Source organism: Apteryx mantelli, chromosome 8 (assembly GCF_036417845.1).
Source record: "Apteryx mantelli isolate bAptMan1 chromosome 8, bAptMan1.hap1, whole genome shotgun sequence".
Classification (NCBI taxonomy): Eukaryota; Metazoa; Chordata; class Aves; order Apterygiformes; family Apterygidae; genus Apteryx; species Apteryx mantelli.
The window spans coordinates 30,386,125-30,407,678 of record NC_089985.1 but is presented as its reverse complement, the minus strand read 5'-3'; the positions used below and the strand labels follow the sequence as shown (position 1 = coordinate 30,407,678).

Below are 21,554 nucleotides of genomic sequence, written 5' to 3'. Positions count from 1 at the left end.
GGAGGAGACAGCTAGTAGGGCCAAAGAACCGGCAGACAGCTCTCTGCTGCATTGTAGGGGCACGTGAGGGGGTTCAACAGTTTTGCCTGTCTATCCCTCGGGACAGATAAAATGAAGCGCAAAAGCTGTTCACTGCTTTGTCGAATTGCACCCACTTTTCTCCCCTTCCTTAGCCACTGGCATTTTATTAGAAGAACTCATTAAGGGATGGCTCAATCCATTCCCTCCAAACACAGGCTTTTTAAATCATATTACTAACATGAAACATTCTCCCATTCAAATTACATCCCTCTAATTAGAGAGCATGCACAAATGTCAGTCACACACTCTCTCTGTACAGGGCCCACTGAAGCTCTGCAAAACAGAATTACCTGCTTCATTTATTGGCTCTAGGGCAAAGCAAGCTGTCCCCTAAACCTCGCACTGTTGGGGCACAGGCAACGGGAGGGTTTCTTTCTGAATTAGCACGTGTACTGCTAAATAAAACGTAATTCCTTTCAAAAGGTAACTCAGGTTCTATGTTGGCTCAGAAAAAATAGTCACCAGAGCCACATGACATTGTCAGAGCCTGAACAGATCACCTTGCTGGGCAGGAGAGAACTAATCCTGACAGATGCGAGATCATATCCATTTTGACAGAAGAGAGCTGGGCTGGCAGCACCCTCCCCACCTTTGTGGCAGCACTTCGGGAGATGTATTCCTCCTTATTTCATTGCACAGCTTCTCTTCATATCAATCCCTTGCTGGGTATTTCATTCAGGACTTATTTGTAAGCAACTCTCAGCTACAATAAAGCTCTAAAGCTGCCTGCCATATGCATTCCCGTCAGGAAAATGACACTGAGAAATGAGGCCCCTTCTTCAGGGTTAGTGTTATGGGCCTATTTAAGCAAGGGTAAAGAAACAACAGTGCTCGGTAAATCTTCTCTTCTGGGCAAGCTCATTTTATTCTGTAGTTAAAAAGGGAAACTGCTTGAGCATGTCTCGCCCAGACACCCTGTTCTCCTCTAGCCTCTTCCACCCGGAAGGCAACCCCAGAGCGCTGGCCGTGCTCACGACTGACTGACTCCCCGGGAGCCTTTGCCTGCCAATCACGCTCCTGCGTCGGTGCAGTCGAGGCCGGCAGAGCAGCAAACAGCCACTGCGCCGAGGGGAAGCGGCAATCAGGTAGGAGTCGAGTCCAAGCGGCACCAGGTCACGGCACGCCGCAGGCACGACCGGCAGCAGGGACACGGGGGCCCGAGGGGCACGGTGCTCCCGGCCCAGCCGCGGCGGCGGCTCTGGAGCCGGCGAAGCCGCTGCCAGGCTGGCGAGCCACGGCAGCCGCAGCTCCCCGTGACAAGCTGGCTCTCCCCAAACTGAATTGCACTAGCGCTCTCTCTGATGATTCATTCCCAAACCAAGAGACTTGCAGAACACGGAAGCCCCCACGCTAGCATGTACAACAGAGCGAAGACTTCGTGATAAATTAGACAATACTGTCAACACCGTGTGTATACTACACATCGCCTCGGTGACAAAACAGGTCTCATTAGCTCCTTACCAGCCGGGGGAAGGATAACTTGCCTTTTTTTTTTTTTTTTTAATGTCTAAATCCAAAGTCTTGCTGGTTGTTTCTTTTAATCAATTATTAAATCTCAAACCAATAGCTACATGAGTGATCGCCAGTGAGACGTTACCTGACTGACGGGGCAGCGCTCCCCAAATCAGACAGAACTGAAAGTGTACTCAAGCTCTATGCAGTCATGAGAATACAGCGTTAACCCAATGGACATGGCAATGGTTTAACATGATGGCATGTATTTCCAACCAAAGCATCCCAGCACCATTCGTTAAGAGTCAGGTTTTGTTTTCCAATGAACATGGTGTTGAGTTATTTCAGGTAGAAGCTGTTCAAATTTCATCCCCATCCAAGGACCAAAACCACCCACCCACACTGTAGTAAAAAAAAAAAAAGCAAACTTTGAGAAGAAAGCTGTAGATGTGCACACAGCACTCACTCACATGCACCAGGCAAACAGGCAGGCAGGCACAGGAGGCCACTACAGAGTCACAGAGAGAAAGGAGCGAGTTAGGGCAGCACGAGGACAGGGAAGATGCACAGAAACTCAAGTACAGAGACACTGGCAGACAAGAGACCTGCGCACAAGAGCCCATGCAGGAAGGGCAGGGCCCGGCATGCAAGACCAGCTTTTGAGACCCAGTCCTGTGAGAGCAGGGGCAGAAGAGCCCGCCGCGGGCGCCACTGCGACCTCCGGAGCGCGCCGGGCGAGATGGGCTCCCCGCGAAGGGCTGGAGAGCAGTGGGCACCTCTGGGGTACGGCCCCTCAGGGGCCGAATGTGGACGCCGCATGCAGGGTTCAGCTGTCAAACACGGGAGGTTAGGGCAATACCTGCAGTGATGGATCTGGCCAGGATGATAACCTGGCAGGAGAGTGTGCAAAGAACGAGACGGGCTCTAACACACTCCCACCCTCGTTTGGGGATAATTGGCAGCTTCTCGTCTGGTCGGTGTGGAGGGAGAAGGGGAGCTGCTGTCAGTTAGCATTAGCGGGAGCTGGCAGAGCTCTTCCAGCAGGTTGCAGAGCACCGTCAACACGTTCCTCAGGCTCAAGCCAGCACTTCGCATCTCTTGCTTTTTCTACCATGAAAGCCTGGTAATAATTTAAACCAGCCTAAGTCCTCAAACAGCAGCATTCTTCAGAATTTCTGTCCAATTTACAAGTCAAATCACACGGGCCAGCACAGCCCATGATGCTACCTTAAGTGCTTCCGAAAATTTTGTTGCTCTTCATTTATTGCAGCAAAGAATTTTCCCTTTTTATTACAATTTTCTTGACAAGAATTTGTGATTTCATTTTTTTAATCTTCCTTTTGAATAAAGATCAGAGAAGAGGGTTTGGAGGTTTTGCAAGAACAGCACAGGGAAAATCGCTGTGAATATTAAAATGATTTCAATGGACAATAGGATAATTCAGAGGTTTAGTTAAACCAGCAGACTGTCAAAAAGGAGATTCATTGTCATTCATCCCAAGAACAGGCATGGCAAGGGCTCTGGGCTGCTGCACAATTCAGCACACTCCCCCTCCAGAGTGCTCCCAGGGACGTAAGGTGAAACCCCAGAGCGGCAAGCAATGCCACACAACCCGAGCAACGCCCCGGATCCCACAGGACAGGGAAGGACAGCATGGGGACCATTTCCCCGCTCTTATGGGGGGCACTGCAGGGAGGCAGGAGGGCAGCAGGCAACACAACAGCCACAAAGCTAGAGACTGAGAAATGTTAATAATTCAGCATGCATTAACGTGCACATTCCTTGCCTTGAGAGCAAAAAGCATGAATCAATTGCCCGGCTCCTTTCACCATTGGAGTGGCTGTTTCCTAACGTCTCAGATTCCCTCCGAGAGCGACATGACTGCCTGGAGAACCCAACACCCTCCTTTCTGCGCCCTGCATGGCTTGTAGGCTCTCGGCAGTGGCTCCAGGCACGAGCGCTCAGGGCTGGTGCTCCAGCCCACCTCTCCCTGGCTGAGGCACCGCTGCAACACAACGAGGCTCTGCTGGAAACAGGACAGTGCACGGAGGACGTGCCCGTGCATCCAAAGCTGTGCGGGGTGGCTAGGAAAGGGGAAACCAGACAGTTTCTTCCTGCCAGCTCTCTTGGCCCCAGCACAGCCAAGCAAATGACACTAGCACCCCCCCTCCAGCCAGAAGGTGAGACTCTAGTTTGTTGCTGCGGTCAGGAAAGCTGGAAGATGCTGATGCATGGGGACGTGATCTCCACCTAGTCACACATTTACCCTGCCCCAAACTCCCTCCTTTCTCAGCACCACCTCCTCAGAGCTGGGAAGGAGTGAATTTAGGAGATATCCTCAAACATGATCATCGGTCTGCATGGTTTACTCAGCTGTAGACACCTTTCATCTCTCTCTTGTGCTATCATTTTAAGGAAGGACTTCAAATGGAAAGGCAGTTACTGGCGTCTCACAATCTATTGACAGAATCAGCAGCAGGAGAGGAAAAATTGGAACCAGAAAAAATGCATTTACAGTCTCATCTTGTGCTCAAACAATGCTGTACTATTTATGCTCCCAATGCATCCTTGAGTGCTGACATTTTATAGACAATTTCCAAAACAGGGCCTTGCCATTTTTGGATTATATTTCAGCTATAACTTTTAGGTCTAATTATTTGCGCTGACAACCACATATAAAAGAGGATATATCATTACAGTGGTGCAGCACTGGAGACACATCAGCATTCAGCATACTGACATACTAATAGCAAAGTAAGGGAGAGCAAGATTTTGGAGCTATGCAATTTGCATTCATTCTCTGAAATTTCTCTGATGAAAATAACACAACATTAAGGAGGGGAATAAGAGAAAAGATCCACTGCATCAAGATAAAATAACTCGTTAATAAATAACCTTGTAGCAGTCGCAGAGCAATAATTAAATGCATGGGTGAGCAGTACACAGTTTTAAGTAAAGCTGGAAAAATGTAAGATGTAATTATCAGTGCCAAACAAATTATAAGCACGGCAAATCCCATTGGAATATTTAGAAACTAATTTCTGGCTTCACATTAAATATTTGTGTACGTGGGTATTTTTGGTGGGGTGAGAAGGAGGGGTCGACACAAAGAACGAGAAATTATCTACTCCTGCTGGCTTATATCCATTCTTGGCTTCCTCCTCTCAGCTAAACTGTGCGGCTAAAACGTTTAAGTGCCCTGTCAAAGGTTTATTCTCCAGGGGTGTCTGAGCCATCTCAGCGGTACACCAAATTCACTGAAATCTGGGAGGCTTTGGGCCTTGGCTTTAGTTTTTTCTTTCTTCCTTGTTCTCATTTTCCATCATTGTCTTGGGCTCAGGTAATTTTATCCTCTATGAATTCTATTTTTAGAGGGTAAACAAGGGCCCTATGTCTCAGTACAATCTAAACGAGAGCATGTTCCAGGAAGAGAAATGGGAACGAAGGCAGTGTAGTGGAATAACTGCTACGACAACTTGTTAAAACTTGTTCCAGCGATGATTATAAGATCAACCCATGCAGCTGTCTGATGGCATGTGTGAGAAGAGTCGGGGTCTCTTTCCCCCCGCTACCCTGGAGCAGCCCAGGCCAGAGAGCCAGCACGAGGCGCCCTCACCTCCAGGCCGTGCTGAGGGATGAACCCGCAAGGTACCTGTTTGGCAAGGGAGTCATTTCTGGAGACTACCTCAGGACTTCTGCCAAAACCACCAGCTTTCCTCAGCATGAAATCATGAGTGACTCAAGCTAGGTCTGGAGCTAGATTTAATTTAAAGGTTGGACTTGCCTTTCACTATTGTCCTTTATTCTGCTCTCTGAGGGCAGCGGGACAGAGCAGGGCAAAGCACAGATCATGTTTTGCTGAGTGGCCACAAGCTCCTGCGCACACTGCCGTGGCCCTCACCGAGCCATCCCAGGGGAGGGCTGGGGCCACTGCCAGGGCTCCCAAGTCTCCCACCAGCAAGAGAAAGACCCAGCCCCAGGGAAGAAAGGAGAGGCAAACCTGTCCATGCCCTGGTCATGCAAAGGGCCCTCCTCTGAGCATGGAGACCAGCCGCATCACGAGAGCGAGAACCGCAGAAGAGTAGGAAAGGTGCCTTCACCACAAGGGCCTTCCACCTCTCCACCAGCTTCCCCTGCTGCCCTACTCTATAGCAGAGCAGGGGAGGTAGCACGCTGGATTTTTCTACAGCTGAGATCAAAAGCAAGTTTTGCCCCTTTAGGAAAAAATCAAAACCAAGCTACAGGAGAAACTGAGGTACCTGTTCTCCCTAGCAGCTCACTAAGTGACTGGAGATCACAATGATCTCTCCTTCCAAAGACTGCTTTTGATCTCCGGCCAGAAAGCAGCAGCAGTTCAGAGGTATTAGATCGACAGCTAGCACAGGTAATGGGTTAAAGGACCCCACATACAGTAACATGCACTTCTTCCCACCCTACCTTTGAACAACATCACCTTGGCTGGTATTTGCATGCAAAGTATATTCTGTGCATTTTAAATCTCAAGCAACAAAAGCATGCAAAGCAAAGTATCAATGCCATCACCAGAGTCACAGCAAACAGTAAGCAGATTTCATCAGGCACAATGTGGCCGTGCCTGGAAGGAAGCCAGAGTCTGTAGGGCCCCCTCCCCTTTTGGGGATGGCTCTCCTCTCCCTACTGGAAAAGTCCCATCTGACGTGGCGTACTGTAGATGGATAAGAAGTGAAAAGGACCAACCTTCTCGCTGATCTGAGAGATGAAAGTTTGTTTTGTTTGATGGCAGAGTGCGATGAAGATGAGGAGGGAATAAAAAAAGACAAGGAAAAACACAGAGAGTAAAAACAGGCCAAGCTTCATCTGTCCGCACACCACTGAAACGACAAGACAAGACTACAGAGGTCAGCCACGACTTCCCACAGCGCACGTGCACCACTCCACGTCGCAGCCAAGAGCGCGCCACTCACACTGCTCCGGCCGGCAATGAGCAGGGCTGGCCTCTCTGCCTCCCTGGCCCACTCACGGCTCTTGGAGACCAGGCAGGGAGGACTGCGCTTCCCACACATACTCACAGGGAGGGTGCTTCAGTGGACGGCCCTGCACTGGGCCGGATGCTGGAAGCACAGACATATTTACATGTGCAAACGGCATGTACACACACACACACGCACACACGCACAGAGCAAGGGACTCCAGCCACTACACAGACTTCACACGCTCCCATGCACCCATCCAACTATAAAGATGATGGCAAAGGCACTTTAAACCCATTGACCACACACTAGGAAGAGCATATATATGTAGATCAGAATTTTGTCAAGTATGAAAGAAATGTTCCAAGTGGTGAATGGAAAATCTTCTACCATGAAGAGCTGCTCCCCCTCTCCAAACAAAGAGCTAAATGTAGCAGAGAGGTATTAGACAATTGATAGACATGTGCAGTCTCAGCTGGGCTCAGTTTCGGGAGAGCCTTATGGGTACACTGTGCTGCGAGTGAGATGGACAAGAAATCAGAAGGACAAAAACACCCAGAGAGAATTGGAGGTCCCAGATTTTGTTCCTGTGGGAGAGACAGTAGAAGGTTAGTTGCATTTTCCTTATAGACAAAGGAGATCTTATTTCTTTAGCAGGAGTGACCTCACTCCAGCTACAGATCTGTGGCATATCAGCTGTAATCGAACCCTCGCTGAGAGAATACAAAAGTGGATTTGATAGTTAAAGACTGCTTATGAGTCACATTTTTGATGGGGGAGGGAGAAGTGGGGGGGAAGAATTTGCTTTCCAGCAGAAACACTGCAAATTAAAGAACAGCATGTGGTAATATATAGTGTACAGAACAGTCAGCCATTTCCAGTGATTAGAGGACAGGACTTTAACCAACACCACCATGGTACAGACCAGGTACAGCTGCCAATGGCAGCCACACCAGCGGCCTATGGAGCTTGGAGGAGAATAGCAGAACAGTTGCTTTGATTTCTTCAAGTGGACTGATACCAGGGGACCAGAATCAACCAACTCAGAGCTACACTGACCCGTGAGCAAGGGCCACATCCAGTGAGTTCCCCCACATGAACATCCTCAAAACAAGCAGCCCTAGTTTAAGGCCCAGGTTTCCTTTGGCCTGCTTTGGACCTGGGATTCACCTCTTGGTCCACAAAACATTTAACGTTGGACTCATATATTCTTGTGAGAGCCTGTGACTGGAAGGGACTTCTTCCCTGCTGCTCCCAAGCCACCACTTTCGTTCTTAATCTAGTGGAGCCTACGGCACCTGCATGGCCTCAGTGAGCAGCAAGGGCCTCTGGCCTTCTACTCAGCTCTTCTCAACAAGCAGGATTTGTCTCCCGCACTTGCCAGCCCCAGCTCCGGAAGGACGCTGGCGCTCGCTGCGGCGCAGCCCGGCCTGCCCGCAGGCAGGGATGCGGGAGCTGCTGCAGCACGCTGTGGCCGGGAGGTTTGTTTTGGGGAGCCTGGTGGGGACCAGGCCTTGGCAGGGCACACGGAGCGGAGGCTGCGCCAGCGGTGGCTTTCCCGACGTGTTGACACTTCAGATTACAGTCGGGAAGGCGAGGAGACATGTGTGAAACATGCTAACTCAAACAGATTACTTTCTAGTCTGTCAAACAGGAACAAGTTTGGGGCTTGCTATTTGTCACTAATTGCTGGATTATCTCTTAATCTCTAATTATATTAGTGGTTTATGGGGAATAAAAAACAGTAGTAGGGTATTTTGGAACAGCTGTATAAAGAGAGAGGGAACACCTGGACAAAAAGTTCTCCCTCCTTTCCCTTAGTTAATGCTTAAATAGCTGCTGCTTTATCTGAGAAAAAAGACTGATAAATGGTAAATTGAAAGTTTCATCTCCTTACAGATCCCATTCACATTCTCCCTTATCTCCAGTTCTTTATCCATGTCACTCCTAAATTAAGAATCATGTTTTATCTACAGGTTTTTCACCTTTTTACAGAACAAAGGACGCAGAGCAGTGACAGCAAGTGCTGTAGTGAAATCTGCCCCATGCAGGGATAGAGGATTTAGGGACGGGGATGCCCAGCGTATCCCCCACTATGAATTCACACAACCACGTTGCCGGGAACCTGAGCTGCCTGACGGCTGACTTGGCTACACTAGCCTCTGTGTACGACAAAGCAAGTAAAGTCACAGCAGAAATGCCAGCAGGGGATAGCCAACTCCCTACGGTAAAAAAGGCTTCCTTTTGAGATCCAAGTGGAGACAGCAAAGAAGCAAAGCGCAGGGCCATATCCAAGGTGCGCCTGCCAGTCCTGATTGTCAGATGGCTCCAGCGCTCTGCAGACAGAAATTCCCATGCTGATCGAATTTGGCTTTTACCCTGCCACAGACATGCTCATCTTATGCAGCAGCAGCAATACTCTAACCACAGCAGCTTGCTGCAGTTTGGGCTTACGGGAGGCTCTGCTTTTGTGTATTCTTGGGCATAAGTGCCTTGCATCAGGGCAGGGAGCTGTGGCCAGGATATGAATGCACAGGTCAGAGTTTAGATCACTAACTCAAACAAAGCAACAGATTCCTCAGGCTTTTCAGAGCGGGCAGTTAATACTTTCCTAAAAGCAACGAGAAAGTTCATTATCCAAATTGGCTCTGCAGTTCTGCTGGGAACTACCAGCATCTGTCCTGTGCTGAAAACACTCTGGTGTTATGCAAAACACTAATATAAAGGCAAACCCACAGACTTTGTAATCCAAAAGACACAGAGGTTAACAAAAATCCAGAGGGGGATGAACCTGTTCCTGCTTATCTCCAAAAGCACATCTTGTGTCCCAAGGACTCCACATAATCGAATTTTATATTTTGCAGCTTTCAGAGATATAGAGGAACAAAAGGACAGATCATCTTTCTTACGCCAGATTACATGAGAATAAGACAACCTCCCATTATATGCGATGAACAATGTTCTCATGCCACAGTGATGAGTATATTCCCTCCTAGAGAGATAGACAGGATGCTCAGGGCACCCAACCATCCTTTCCCATTCATAGTGCACACACATACATGCACAAATTCAATTAAGAATGGAAAATCTCAGTGCACCAGAGATGGATTGCCGAACCCTTTATGCAAGTGGATACGAGAGGGGAGGGAATGGGCATTTAGTCAGCATGGATGTGCATGCCTAATTGTTCTACAGACATTTATACAGGTCATGTGGGATAGAGGGGGAAATAGGTTTCCAAGTCCATTTCCGTGTTGCGTTATCATGCACCCAGCCATCAGCCAGTCTGCTTCTATTTTCCATAAAGGTCACTTTACAAATAATCAAATTGAGTTTTGCATTGCACTTTTAACTGTCAAAAGACTGTGCAAGGAATAAAATTGTTAAGCTTATTGAGTTCAGTTGTGTAAAGCACATTGAAATCTTCAGATGAAAAGTGCTAGGAGAAGGGCAAAAAAATATTATTTATTAAGCAGCGATCATTATAATTATTATGGCACAGCAAAATGCTCATAGAAACACTGACAGTGAACACTTTCCACTCCAAGAGAAAACATGACAAAAATATCCATAGTAATAGATGGGGAAGAGAAAACGTGTCGGAAGCCTCTCCACAGCTTTCCTTGGAGAGCCAGCCAAACAGCGAGACCCTGCACGGCAGCAGATGCTGAGCGCCGCACTGCTCCAGCTGTGCTGCCGGCAGCATTCACACCGAGCTGGCTGAAAACTAGCCAAGGTGCATCTGCCCAAACTACCGCTGCTCTAACTTCGGTTATAGCAGTAGCTTCAGTGGGGCAGCACTTGGGGGCAGAGGAACTGCTGTTAAAAATATAGAAATCCTGTAAAAGGGAGCGCACTTTCTTCATCAAAGGGTCATCGCTCTAGGGAATATACTGCAGCACTATCTCGAGGTGAGGACTGCACGGAGCGTATATGTGGAGATCACGGCCTGTGACCCCCCCTTCCCTCCTCAGCCAGGCGCCAGCTGTCCACAAACAGTTACTCTACGGCTGCTATCTCAGACTGCTTTTGCTTTTGTTGAAGGTCCAGGGCAGATGTGTCTGTCCAAGGCAGAAGTCCAGGTCATCCGGTCTGACTCACCAGCCTGTCCATGCTGCCTGTCATCGAGGCATCCCCCCTGCAGGGCTTTGTTGTCTCTGCTTGGCTGCAATCGCTGCCAGCCCTCGAGCACTGGCAGTGCCCCTCTCTGCTCAGGTGACTTCCCCCAGCCAGCTCTGGCGAGAGGCACATTTAACCAAGCACGCTGCTTTGGGTTGCAAAGAAATGGGTTCCCTGTTACCTAGCCACTTTTCAGGCACCCCTGGTTTTGATCACTGCTTGTTTGACCACTGTCCTCTGCTGGCAATACCCTCCAGCTTTGACTGCTGTTGCTATTTTAGCTGTTTTAATATTATATAAGCACAAAATGTCCTTTTTAAAGGCTTTAAGTCTTGTTGCTCCAGGCCCATGTCAGTCATTCAGAATTATTATTTACACAAGGTCCCCACTGCAACAAGCATTGTATAGCTGCACATAACCATCTCGGTGAGTTCCTACTGTGTCTGAGCCTGGGCTACCACTAAGGCCCCAAGTGTAAAATCCTGCGGAGGCCAGGGAATCACTGCTAGGGACAGAGCTACAATCCTAATTTCATTTTGGGTGATGGCTCCTTACTGAAACTTCGCAAATAAAACTTCAGACTCCAAGCAAGTTTTTCCCCTGCCAAATCAAATATGAGCCTGGCCTTTCAAAAGGCAGATCAAGAAAGTACAGATTCTTGCAGTAATACCATTTCTATTTACTGCAGTCTGATTTACTAGCTTGGAATTTGGGGGTAGAGGAGACATTTCAGTTTAAAATGATCTTTCTTTAAAAGCAGTTGCGCATCCAATTCTGCACAGTATGTGCCACATTTTGGGACAGGGAACTTACTGCACTTGCCTCACCAGGACATGCCAAATAACTCTTCCATCTATGCCTTGAAAGTTTAAAAAGTGGCATGTAAGAAAGGAAAACTGGACAGCAAATTTCTCACTTGCCAGGAAGTACACAGTAAATACTCCAATAAGTACTATCCTAATAGCATCTATACTGCTCACTGTTGTAAGCAGCAGTGTTGGGGACCAGACCTACTGAATTCCATAGCGTTTTTATAAGCCTTTCTGTTTGTTTGCTTTGCTTAAGTATGAAAAAAAATAATGCCATCTGTACAGGAGGGGAAGGGCAGAACAGACCTCTCAGGCAGGGAAGCAGTCAAGTAAGTGTGCCGCTTTGAGGGGGGCACCACAGAGGCCACCGCCTCCGCAGGCACGGCTGTACAGGCTTCCTGGCTGAAAACCCTCTCTTTGTGCAGATGCCCCTCAGCTGTAGGCAAAGCAAGAGTGAAATGTATTCATAAAAACCCAAAGGCTTAGGTGAATCAGTACCATTATACTCCACTCCCAGGGAGCACAGGGAAATGACACAACCTTTCTTTCACGCTAGGTCCAATCTCCCTTCTACTCTTCAATCAATTTCTTATATGTCTTGAATCAACTTCTTGGATTTTTGCTACTAAATTAAACAGTAAGCTCTCTGCATTGGAGAAATCATTTCTTCCATATGTTTCTATTCCCTTCCCCTCCCCCTGCAGCACCACCAAGTCCCAAATCTAATCATGGTTTAGAGGTACTGCGATACATGTAACCATGGACCACAACTGGATGACTGCTCCTCTGTGGTGGGAAAGACAACATCTGAAGCAGCAGCATCAAGTGCACCTGCACCGGCAGGACAAGGATGTGCCACTGCACCCCTTCCAAAGTCCCTGTTACACCCCAGCTAGCCACGCTTGCCAGGCACACTCCCTGCCCTTGCCTTTCACGCTGCTCGTGCTCCTCCGGCAGTGCCCAAATTGCCTGTAACCCTCTGTGCCCAGCGGCCTGAACGGTGACAGTGGGAGGCGTCTGCTGTCGGCGCGGCTCCCCAGCCCGTCCCAGCTCTGCAGCGACGGACAGATAGACCTGTCAGTTCAGAAGCAGAATGCTTATGAGGGTTGCTTTTCAGCACAGTTAGTAAGATGAAAATAATAGCTTCAAGGAAAATGCATCCATTTTCCTTTACAAATCCCTGGTGTGGAAACGTTTTAACTTTTAATGAAGTCCATCTGTGCTGGCTCGGAATGATTCGCAGAGACAAGACACTGGTGTAGCCTACTCCTTCCTCCTCCTCCTCCTCCTCTTTCATTGATATGGGAAGCCCTGAGCAGTGCCTGGATACTCTTTCTCAGCACTCAGTATCTTCCTTTGTTAGCGTGAGAAATAGGCTGAAGATGCTAACGAGCCTGTGCTTTCTAACACTGCACACCCACAAAGGATTACCGGGGAGGCTGCGAAAGGGGGGACATGATCAAAAACATAAACCCCAAGAGTCAAGAGGCAAACAAACAGCTGAACTATTAAAAAAACAATAGGCTATAAATGAGAGTAGGCACAAGCACTTCTGAGAATTACACAGGGTGGTAATTAATATTGCTGCTCATACAACTACAGGACAAGCAGTACTCAGCCACACTTGCTAATAAGTGGCTAACTTTTTGGGTATTCACCATAAGAAGGTCAACCAGTATGAAATCACCATGCAGTGGTGGTGCAGCTGAAACACTTAACTTCACTGTAATTTAGCATTAATTAACATCTTTTCTCACAAAGATGCAGGTACTTTCTAAAGACCCTGCTGGAAGTCACTGAACCTTTTAATGGCAACACTGTAGGACAATCACAAGGAGAAAAGCCAGGGATTCTTTTAATCTCCACCTCAGACCTGAGAAATTAAGACATTTTCATATTTTTCTTGCTTGTTAAAGAGATAAAATACTGTTCTTGGTTTGACTGACTTTTGGATGTCATTAACTAATGTAGTAATGATATGATATTTTGTTTGTAGAACATTAGATATCAGAAACTGCAAGCATAAACACCATCTAGGACACAGCATGTACAGTGATTTTCATCTGCTAATAATTTATGGAATATCCTGTCTTTTATATACAGCAGGGCTTTATCAGGCTCAGGCAGGCTGGAGACTGACATTGTAAAGATTACGTGCAATAAAAAGGCTTGTTCCAAAAATTTATGCATAGAGAAAGTGATGGTTAACAGCAAGGCATATGTCTAAGAACATGTTTTCTCCCCTGAACATCAGGATCTTCTCACATGTGCAGACCATCCAGGGCCCATGCCCAGCACAAATCGAGCACAGGAACCTTGCTGAGCAGCAAGCAAAGTGTAAAATTCAGCACACTCCTCAGTTTTACAGGATTCACTTGCTAAATAAAGAGCATAAATTGGAGAGAAACCAGAAAGTTTTTAAGAGGTTCCACCTCTTGAAGCTGCTGTGCCTATTTTCAGCCACACCTCCACAGAAAACAGGAGCAATGAAAGTCTGAGCGTGTCACAGGAAGCCAAACCATCCCAAATACTGCAGCAAAATGGTTGGGTATCCACACAAACCTGTGCAACAACAGCCAACGTGGTAACCAAGACCCTTTCCCTTGGAGTGCAAAGTGACAATCTGGGATGTGTTTTAGTACAGTTTGCCTGAAAAATGAACTTGCAAGAATACAGGGAGTTTAAAATCATCTGTAATTACATTGTGAGAGTGAAATGAGTGATTCCACCGCACAGATATAGCTTCATCTTCTAAATATGCTTAATTGGATACTTCAGCCTTCTGAAGACTTTTATAATCCAAATTAGGCTGCAAAATAAAAAAGCACTCCCCCAGAATAAGCAAAGAAGACAACGGTAGAAGCCACCCCTAGAAGCAAACACACAGCATGTGAAGACTTAATCATTCTCATGTCCTCTTTCCGTACTAACCAATGCATACACAGCTTTTAAGATTGTATTTTCTTTCTTCAAAGGAGAGGAAAGAAGAAATGAAGATGAGATTTTATTACTAGGCAGTTGATCTACTATTTAGAAATTAAATTTGGTTCTAACTTCCTAACAAACAACAGGTAGCACCAGCATAAGAATCTGCTTTTCTCTTCTTGGGAAAATCCAAAACTACATTTCCCAGAGGTTCCTGACCACTGGCTCTGGCTATACAGACTTTCATAGGAGGAAGCATGTTTTTTTCTTGCAGAAATTAACAGAAAGTATATAGCGGATTTAGCCCTTGTGTCTCTCCAAGCTAACCCAAACACCTTTAATGTAGAAAAAGAAAACTGGCAAGAGACTGTCCTGATATAAAACTTAGTTATTCTGGTATGTTGAAAATAGTTTTAAATCGGCAACATGACTACCGTTAGAAAGTCATTTTACATGAACTGCAGCTAATTTCCAACAGGTACCCAGTGTGAGCCATTAATACCCAGAGGCTCAATCATTGATGCATAGAAGATGGATTAGGACAACTCCAAAAAGCTGTTCCATTCTTCAGTTTTTAAAGACACACATTTCAAAGCAATTTCTAAAGATCTGCTCACCCACAGCTGAGCACCTTTGGCTCATCAGAGTGTGACCTGTTTTATACCTCTCCACCAAGGGTTAGTTCAGACAAAGAGGATTAAGCAACCCTTGCTCCCAATTAAAATAATCGTGACACCAAGTTAAGGAGTTCAAGGAGGAAAGGAATTCCAATTCTGCCCTTATTTCAGCATTTTCTGTAATACCATATAAACAGCAAAAATGGATTTCCAGCAAACCTGAGTCAAACACACTGTAAATCAAAAATGCCCTTCAACTTAATTTGTCTGTTTTTGAGCAAAAAGGCTGTGTCACACAATCTACAAAGCGTGATCAGGGCCCTAAGACGGGGAATGCACTCTTCCACTGAAAAGCCATGTAGCTCTCTGTGCAGGCAGAGTGACCCCCTTTGACAGAAGCTGCTCTTACCTCGAACGTAAAGGTTAGCTGGGGCGGAGTAGCGGGTTCCTGCACTGTTGGTTGCAACACATTCGTATTTGCCTTGGTCCGATTCCTCGCTGTTCTCTATTTGCAGAGCTCCTGTGCACAAACAAGACGACACAGACGATTCAGGTTATGGCGTACCTGGTGACTGAACGGACAGCCTCAGAAGACGAAGGTCATGCCCCCCACTTTTAAAGTATCTTCCTGGATAAATATATTATGCTGTTGCTCCCTGGACCCACAGGGTACCTGCATGCAGCCACAAGCCACAGCCGTTCTGCTGGTAGAAGCTTGTGAAGTTGATTATTATTATTTTTTTAATGCACAGGGAGCCAGTTACTGATGCATTTCCAACCACCCCAACCACTTATATTCATTGCCTCAATAAAGGCAAAAAACATACACATACGTACATATTAATTACAGCTTCGTATGGGACTCCTGTCTAATAAAAGGACCTTTAATAAGCCTTTAATCAAAACAGCCAAGCACAAAGCCCACTAACTGCAGCTGTTTGTTTCTTATCTGATACACACAAAGCCTAGCAAATGCTGAACAAATCGCGACCTTCCTGCGGAGAGAATGGCAGAGCTCCGTCTCCCCCACCTCACCATCCCTCCTTCCAACAGACACCCCCTTTTCAGAAAACACTTTGCCTTTTGTCATCTTTCTCCACGTCAGCAATCTCCTTGTCCTTTCAGATTTTATTACAAGTGATGTAAATGGTCAGAAATTCAGTCTGAGACATGAAAGATGTACACAAATGCAATACACACATTTTGCCGCATGGAGTTCCTGTGAAAGCCACCCTCCCTTGCTCACGGCAGCACCTGCTCCTCCAGCCTCGGCGTTTGCTTAGCACCGACTTCAGGTTCCTCAGGACATGATCTGACCCCATACCCAAAGTGCCAGATGCACCAGGGGCACACCTAAATAATTGCAATAATCACCAGAGCACACAGGGGAATGTTTTACACAGGGAGTGCCTATGATGGGCAAGTGAGCTGATCTAACGTGGCTTTCTCTCATCTGCTTGCCTGTCCCAATCATGTCCAGCGCCGGCCTGGAAGGCTGGTCTTTCATCCAACTGCTTCTCATCTAGCATGGAAGACTGTAAAACTGGTCACATCTAAACCCCACTAACTGGGCCCCATACGGAGACTAAAAGATGGAGGCGAAGAAAAAGAAAGAAGGAGGATGCACATGACAGCAACCTGGCTCTGCAGGAGCAAACAGCCATTGGCCAGACACTAAAGTGGCGGTTGCTCAGCCTGCTTCCCCCAGGCAACACAGGAATAATTTCTGAAGCACTTCCAAGTGCTCAGATTCTGCGGGTTAGGATTGCTTGTAAGAAGGGTACTCTGCTCACAAACCATGTACTGAATTAAAAGAAAACATTAACCCCTTTGCTTGTAAGGATTTGAACTCATTTCTGCCTGCCACAGTTCAAAACGACCACGGAGCGCGGCACTGAGAATAGCTGCTGAAATTCCCTTCTCCTTTCTTGCTGGTTCAAGCTGTGGAGGTCAAACTCAGTTTTTCATATCATCAGAACAGAAGGAAAACTAATGTGAATCAACCACTGCCACCTACATTATTTAGAAGGATAAATTGAGACTGTAGCGTAAGTCTATATGTCATGGGGAAAAATGAACTTCACCAGGTTCTGCCATTTAATAAAAGTGATGTACAGAGCCCTCCCTACGGTTGTATTAGTGCTGGAAAGGAGGCTTCAGTTAGACAGAGAAAGCTTGTTTGCAGAAGTCTCTCCACCTACTAACAAAAGGAGCTGCCAGCTTTCCCCAGCCATGGTGCTCTCTGGACACCCACAGCCCAAAGCCTATAGAACACTGCTGCTTAATTCAGGGAGAACGTCGAATTTCTGCATGCTGTCCGTGAAAAACATCTTCAAGCTGACAGCAGCATGACAGGCAGCGGAGCAGGAGGAAGCTTCCCAGCACTGACAAGCTACACAGAATCAGAGAATCTAGGAACGGAAAAGACCTATTAGGTTATCTTGTGCCTCCCTGGGGGCCAGGGCAGGATTGCTCCCTGTTGTAAATGTACTTGTGTTCTGTCCAATCCCATTTTAAATGTGCCAAGTATAGGTCTTTCACCACTCCCTCCAGGAATTTATGCCCCAGCCTGGTTATGCTCTCTGTCAGAAAGATTTTCCTGGAACTCGCCGCGTATTATCCCGTTCTTTTTTTCTGCTCATTACTCTGTGGGCACGCATTTGCAGCAGAGTTAATTCTGCACACTCTCATTAGGCTTGTCTGGCACGAGCAGTTGGCTGCAAAACACACCCAAGTTGCAGTGCCCTCTGCAGCGCAGCACTCCCTCAGGTGCACATCACTAGGACTTTGTGGGCTTGTTCTGCTGTATAAGCATCTGTTCTATGATTTTTCCTCCCCTTCTCCCCATGAAACAGGGCCAGCTTCAGGTGACAGGCAGTGTCTGCCTCGGAATGAGTTAGCAGGTAACTCCCAGGTAAGATCCCTAGATAATTCTGCAGTGAAGACATACCTTTTGCTGTACCACTTTTAGCCATTCAATACGTGACACTGGTGTTTATACCCTTTACACATATGCCATCTTGGGATCGCCATGCCTCTTAAATGTCAGTTAGTCAAACTACTCCTTATCTCTTTTCCCCAATGCCAGTGTTGGGGAGGGAAGGGAGCAACAAAAGAGGATGAAGAAAATGAAGGCAGAGGGGAGCTGCAGGTTATACCTTATTATTGCCTGTCAGTTCTGCAGCCAGAGAGGACACAGACTGGTTATGGGAATCATACTACAAACATGAAACATATGTCAGCAACTGTCTACAAACTGCTCAGAGACTTTGGGGGCAAGTGATTCTAGTTTTACTTGGGTTGGCATGACTGTTCAAACTATAGCATGTCAGAAGCAAGAGAGAACCCAGAAAGCAGAAGGAGGTTAAAGCAAACCCTTCAACTGAACCAGAAAGAGAAAATAATTCATAAAGAGCCTTCAGTATAGCTAACAGCTAGCAAAAAGCAGAAGCATCACAGCACACTGATAGGAAGGACTACAGAGGTTGTTTTCTCAAAGGATGGCCTCCTACAACTAAGCAATGGGCAAAAGAAGGTATAGAGTATCTGAAGGATTCTGATATTTATCAACAAAGTTAAGAAGTTCAGACATAGGTGGGATCAGAAAGCACAAAAACTCCCAGACTGTGAAGTGCTCCAGACCCTAGGAGCTTGGCCATCCCAGAAAAGGGCAGCAGTTTCACCTCTTGGAGAATTCAAGTCTAGGCTGGATGGAACATTAGGACCCACACAAAAGGTAGAACCAAGTCCTGAGCAGCTCCTATCTTTGAAGTTCACACAAGCTGTATCTGAAGACCCTCAAAAGTGTGGTGAATTCTTTGCTTTGACAAGAGCAGAGGCCTGGGAATGCGGAGACCTGATTTCTATTCCTAGCTCTGCCAATGGCTTGTCTTATAATTCGCTGTGTCTCTGCAAACCAGGGGTAAGAAGGCTGATTTACTTTCATATAGCACATTGGGATTTATGTTGTGAAAGTTGCTGAGTAAGGTCTTGATCACACAGGATATTACAGCAGACTTATCTGGACTGAAGTGCTTCTGTGCCAAGTGCCTTCTTCTCGTTTGCATGGCTGAGTCCTGACGTGCAATCGGGTAACGCTCAGCTCTAGCAGACGAGTGAGGACCATTTACTGTGAGGACATGCATACATGTATTGGGAGAAGCAGTGAATAGCTTGTATGAGAGCATCTGTTCGGGCTCTGCAGCAGTATGCACTCATCAAAGCAAAACCTCTTCCTGCCGATCACGACCTGACCGCCGCTGCCAACGGAGCAGCCTGAACTGCAGCAGGGCTTCAGCAGAAGAACGGGCAGCCATGCCTTGCCATTCTGCGATGACATGTTGATCTCGCTCACAGATCAGATCTGTTCCTGATAACGTGTTTCAGCATATCAGAGAGCTGCAAGCTCCTGAGAAAAAACCCTGGCTGTTCTCCAGCACCTGGGAGAAGAGTGACAAGGCAGAACTTTCAGGAGCTGAGGGCAGAAACACATCCTGCTGATTGACAAGCATCCCTTGTAAGTACTCTGTGCTGGTATCTCCATGCCAGTCCCCTTCCTCCTCACCTAGATTTTTCTTTTGCTCTTTAAACTTGGGCACTGACAACAGCCCCGTTAGCAGCTCTCCAAGATACTTATCTATTCAAATATACTCGTGCTCGGGCAAAATCATTAGTTGCAGTGACAGTGTTTAAATGAAGCATTTCGAAAGTGCACTGCGCAGACCAGGGCGAAGGCCCTCCCTGGCAGGCACATGGGGAGTGCTTGGTTCTGCTGTGCCCCAGAGGGCTCATCACTTGCTGCTTTAGGTGACAAATCAAATATAAAAAGCTCTGAGCTACAAACGGATCTCTCTGAAATCCTGCTCCATAGCTCATCAGGAGAAGAGAGCACGAGCACCCACAAAGCATGACATGGGAGCCAAACTGGACATCTCTTGGGGCTCCTCTGCCACCCCTATTCAGCTTGAAGCTCTGTCCCTCACAGTGGGAGCAGCTCCATTTCCCTAGCAGGGCTATTCATAGCTTCAGCCAAATTTGACATGGAATAAAGTGTTCCTGTAAGTACCCAAGAGTCAGAGGACCCAGCCTGCTGGCACAACACTGATCTAAGGAAAGGACTTGCAATGCAAATGTGAATGAACCCAGCTACCTGACCAGGGCCCTTTCTCTCAGGCAGCTCAAAATAGGTATATTTTCCCCATCCTGCATGTTAGAGCATATGGCTACCCCGAATCCCCTCCACCTCTCTCTTCCTGCCTACCACATCAACATCCTCCACAGAAATACCACCTGACTTTTCCTGAAGCAGTATTCTTAGTCACCCCTTCAGCTAGTGCTCAGATATGGATTCCAATCCCCCTTTTGCTAAAAATTCATTCCCAGAAAAAGGAGAATCCTTCTAATAAAATCCGGGGATTTGTGGAGCAGGGGCTAGAGCCAAGGCAGCACCAGACAAGAACCGTGAAGTGTGACCATGGTGGAGAAAGGGACAATGTGAGAGCCAGGTCAACGGGAGGGTTGGAGTTTGACACCTTGGCTGCTGCCCAAGATAACCATCGCCTGTTATGGGACCTGTGACAAATGTAAAGACACCAAAACCACTTAAGAGTCACTAATAATAAAAATAGCATTTCCCATATTCACTAGGTTTTTGCAGTTTGCAATAGCGGCACCTCCCAGCTGTTACAAAGGAACACACCTAGCCTCCACTAGCCATCAGCAGTGCCAATTATGCAAACAAGATAACTACAAATATATTTTCATTGTTAGTGTTCATTATGTTCATTATGCCTGTGAGCCTGGCGATTGGCATACAAGGGGCCTGTTCTGGATGACAGCGCGGCTGAGAAATCACTCTCGTGTGCACCAGACACAGCTGCTGATAGCATCGAACTCCGGCAACTGAGCTGGACTCGGGCAGAGAGGGAGGAGAGGAGACAACACACTCAGGGGCTCTAGGTCTCCTGCGAGACAGCAGTTTGAGGATGCTCTGATCTCTCACCAGCAGGTACTGGAAATCTCAGGGGATTCTGTGTCAGAAGCAAGCTACAGACAGTACTGTCAAACGTGCAGTAATGCCTCTGCATGTGTTTCTAAAGGGACACGAGTTGATCTGAATGCAGACAGTAAAAAACATGGCATTACAAACATTTCTAGGCACTACCCCACTCAACCTTCCCCCCAACACTGTCTGCTCCTGTAACACATCTTGTTTTCAAATTGTTTTCCTTTCTTTTTTGTGACTGAAAAAGCTGAAAAGAAACAGAAAAAATCCTACTATATACAAAGTGCAATCACATGTACAAACACACGCTCAGAAAAAAGACAGCAAAGACATTCTTTTAGCTCCCTCTAATCTCTTTGGATAGCTTTACGCTCCAGCTTGCAGGATAGTGTAGAAGTACCAGAGCTATATTTAAAGCAGTTTGCTCAGTACTGGAAAGGGTTTAGCTGCAGCTATACAGAAGTCAGTGCAGGTGTTTACCTGTCTTCTCAGACAGACAGCTTCTGACACCCAAGTGAGCTGATCTAACGTTAATTCAGACAGACCTCTGCTATGCTGATGTCTGCAGGGAAGTAATACTCTTATGTATAGGAACCTC

At 47.0% G+C, this 21,554-nt stretch overlaps 1 protein-coding gene across 6 annotated transcripts in view; it reads right to left on the bottom strand.

Annotated features, from left to right (window-relative positions):
• The window catches only part of PTPRF (protein tyrosine phosphatase receptor type F), a 398,429-nt gene that overhangs the window by 78,419 nt on the left and 298,456 nt on the right, over positions 1–21,554 (bottom strand). For all 6 annotated transcript variants that reach the window (XM_067301063.1, XM_067301065.1, XM_067301066.1 and 3 more), the window contains one exon: positions 15,362–15,472. In XM_067301063.1, the coding sequence (XP_067157164.1) occupies positions 15,362–15,472 (111 nt within the window). The remainder of the gene's footprint in view (positions 1–15,361; positions 15,473–21,554) is intronic.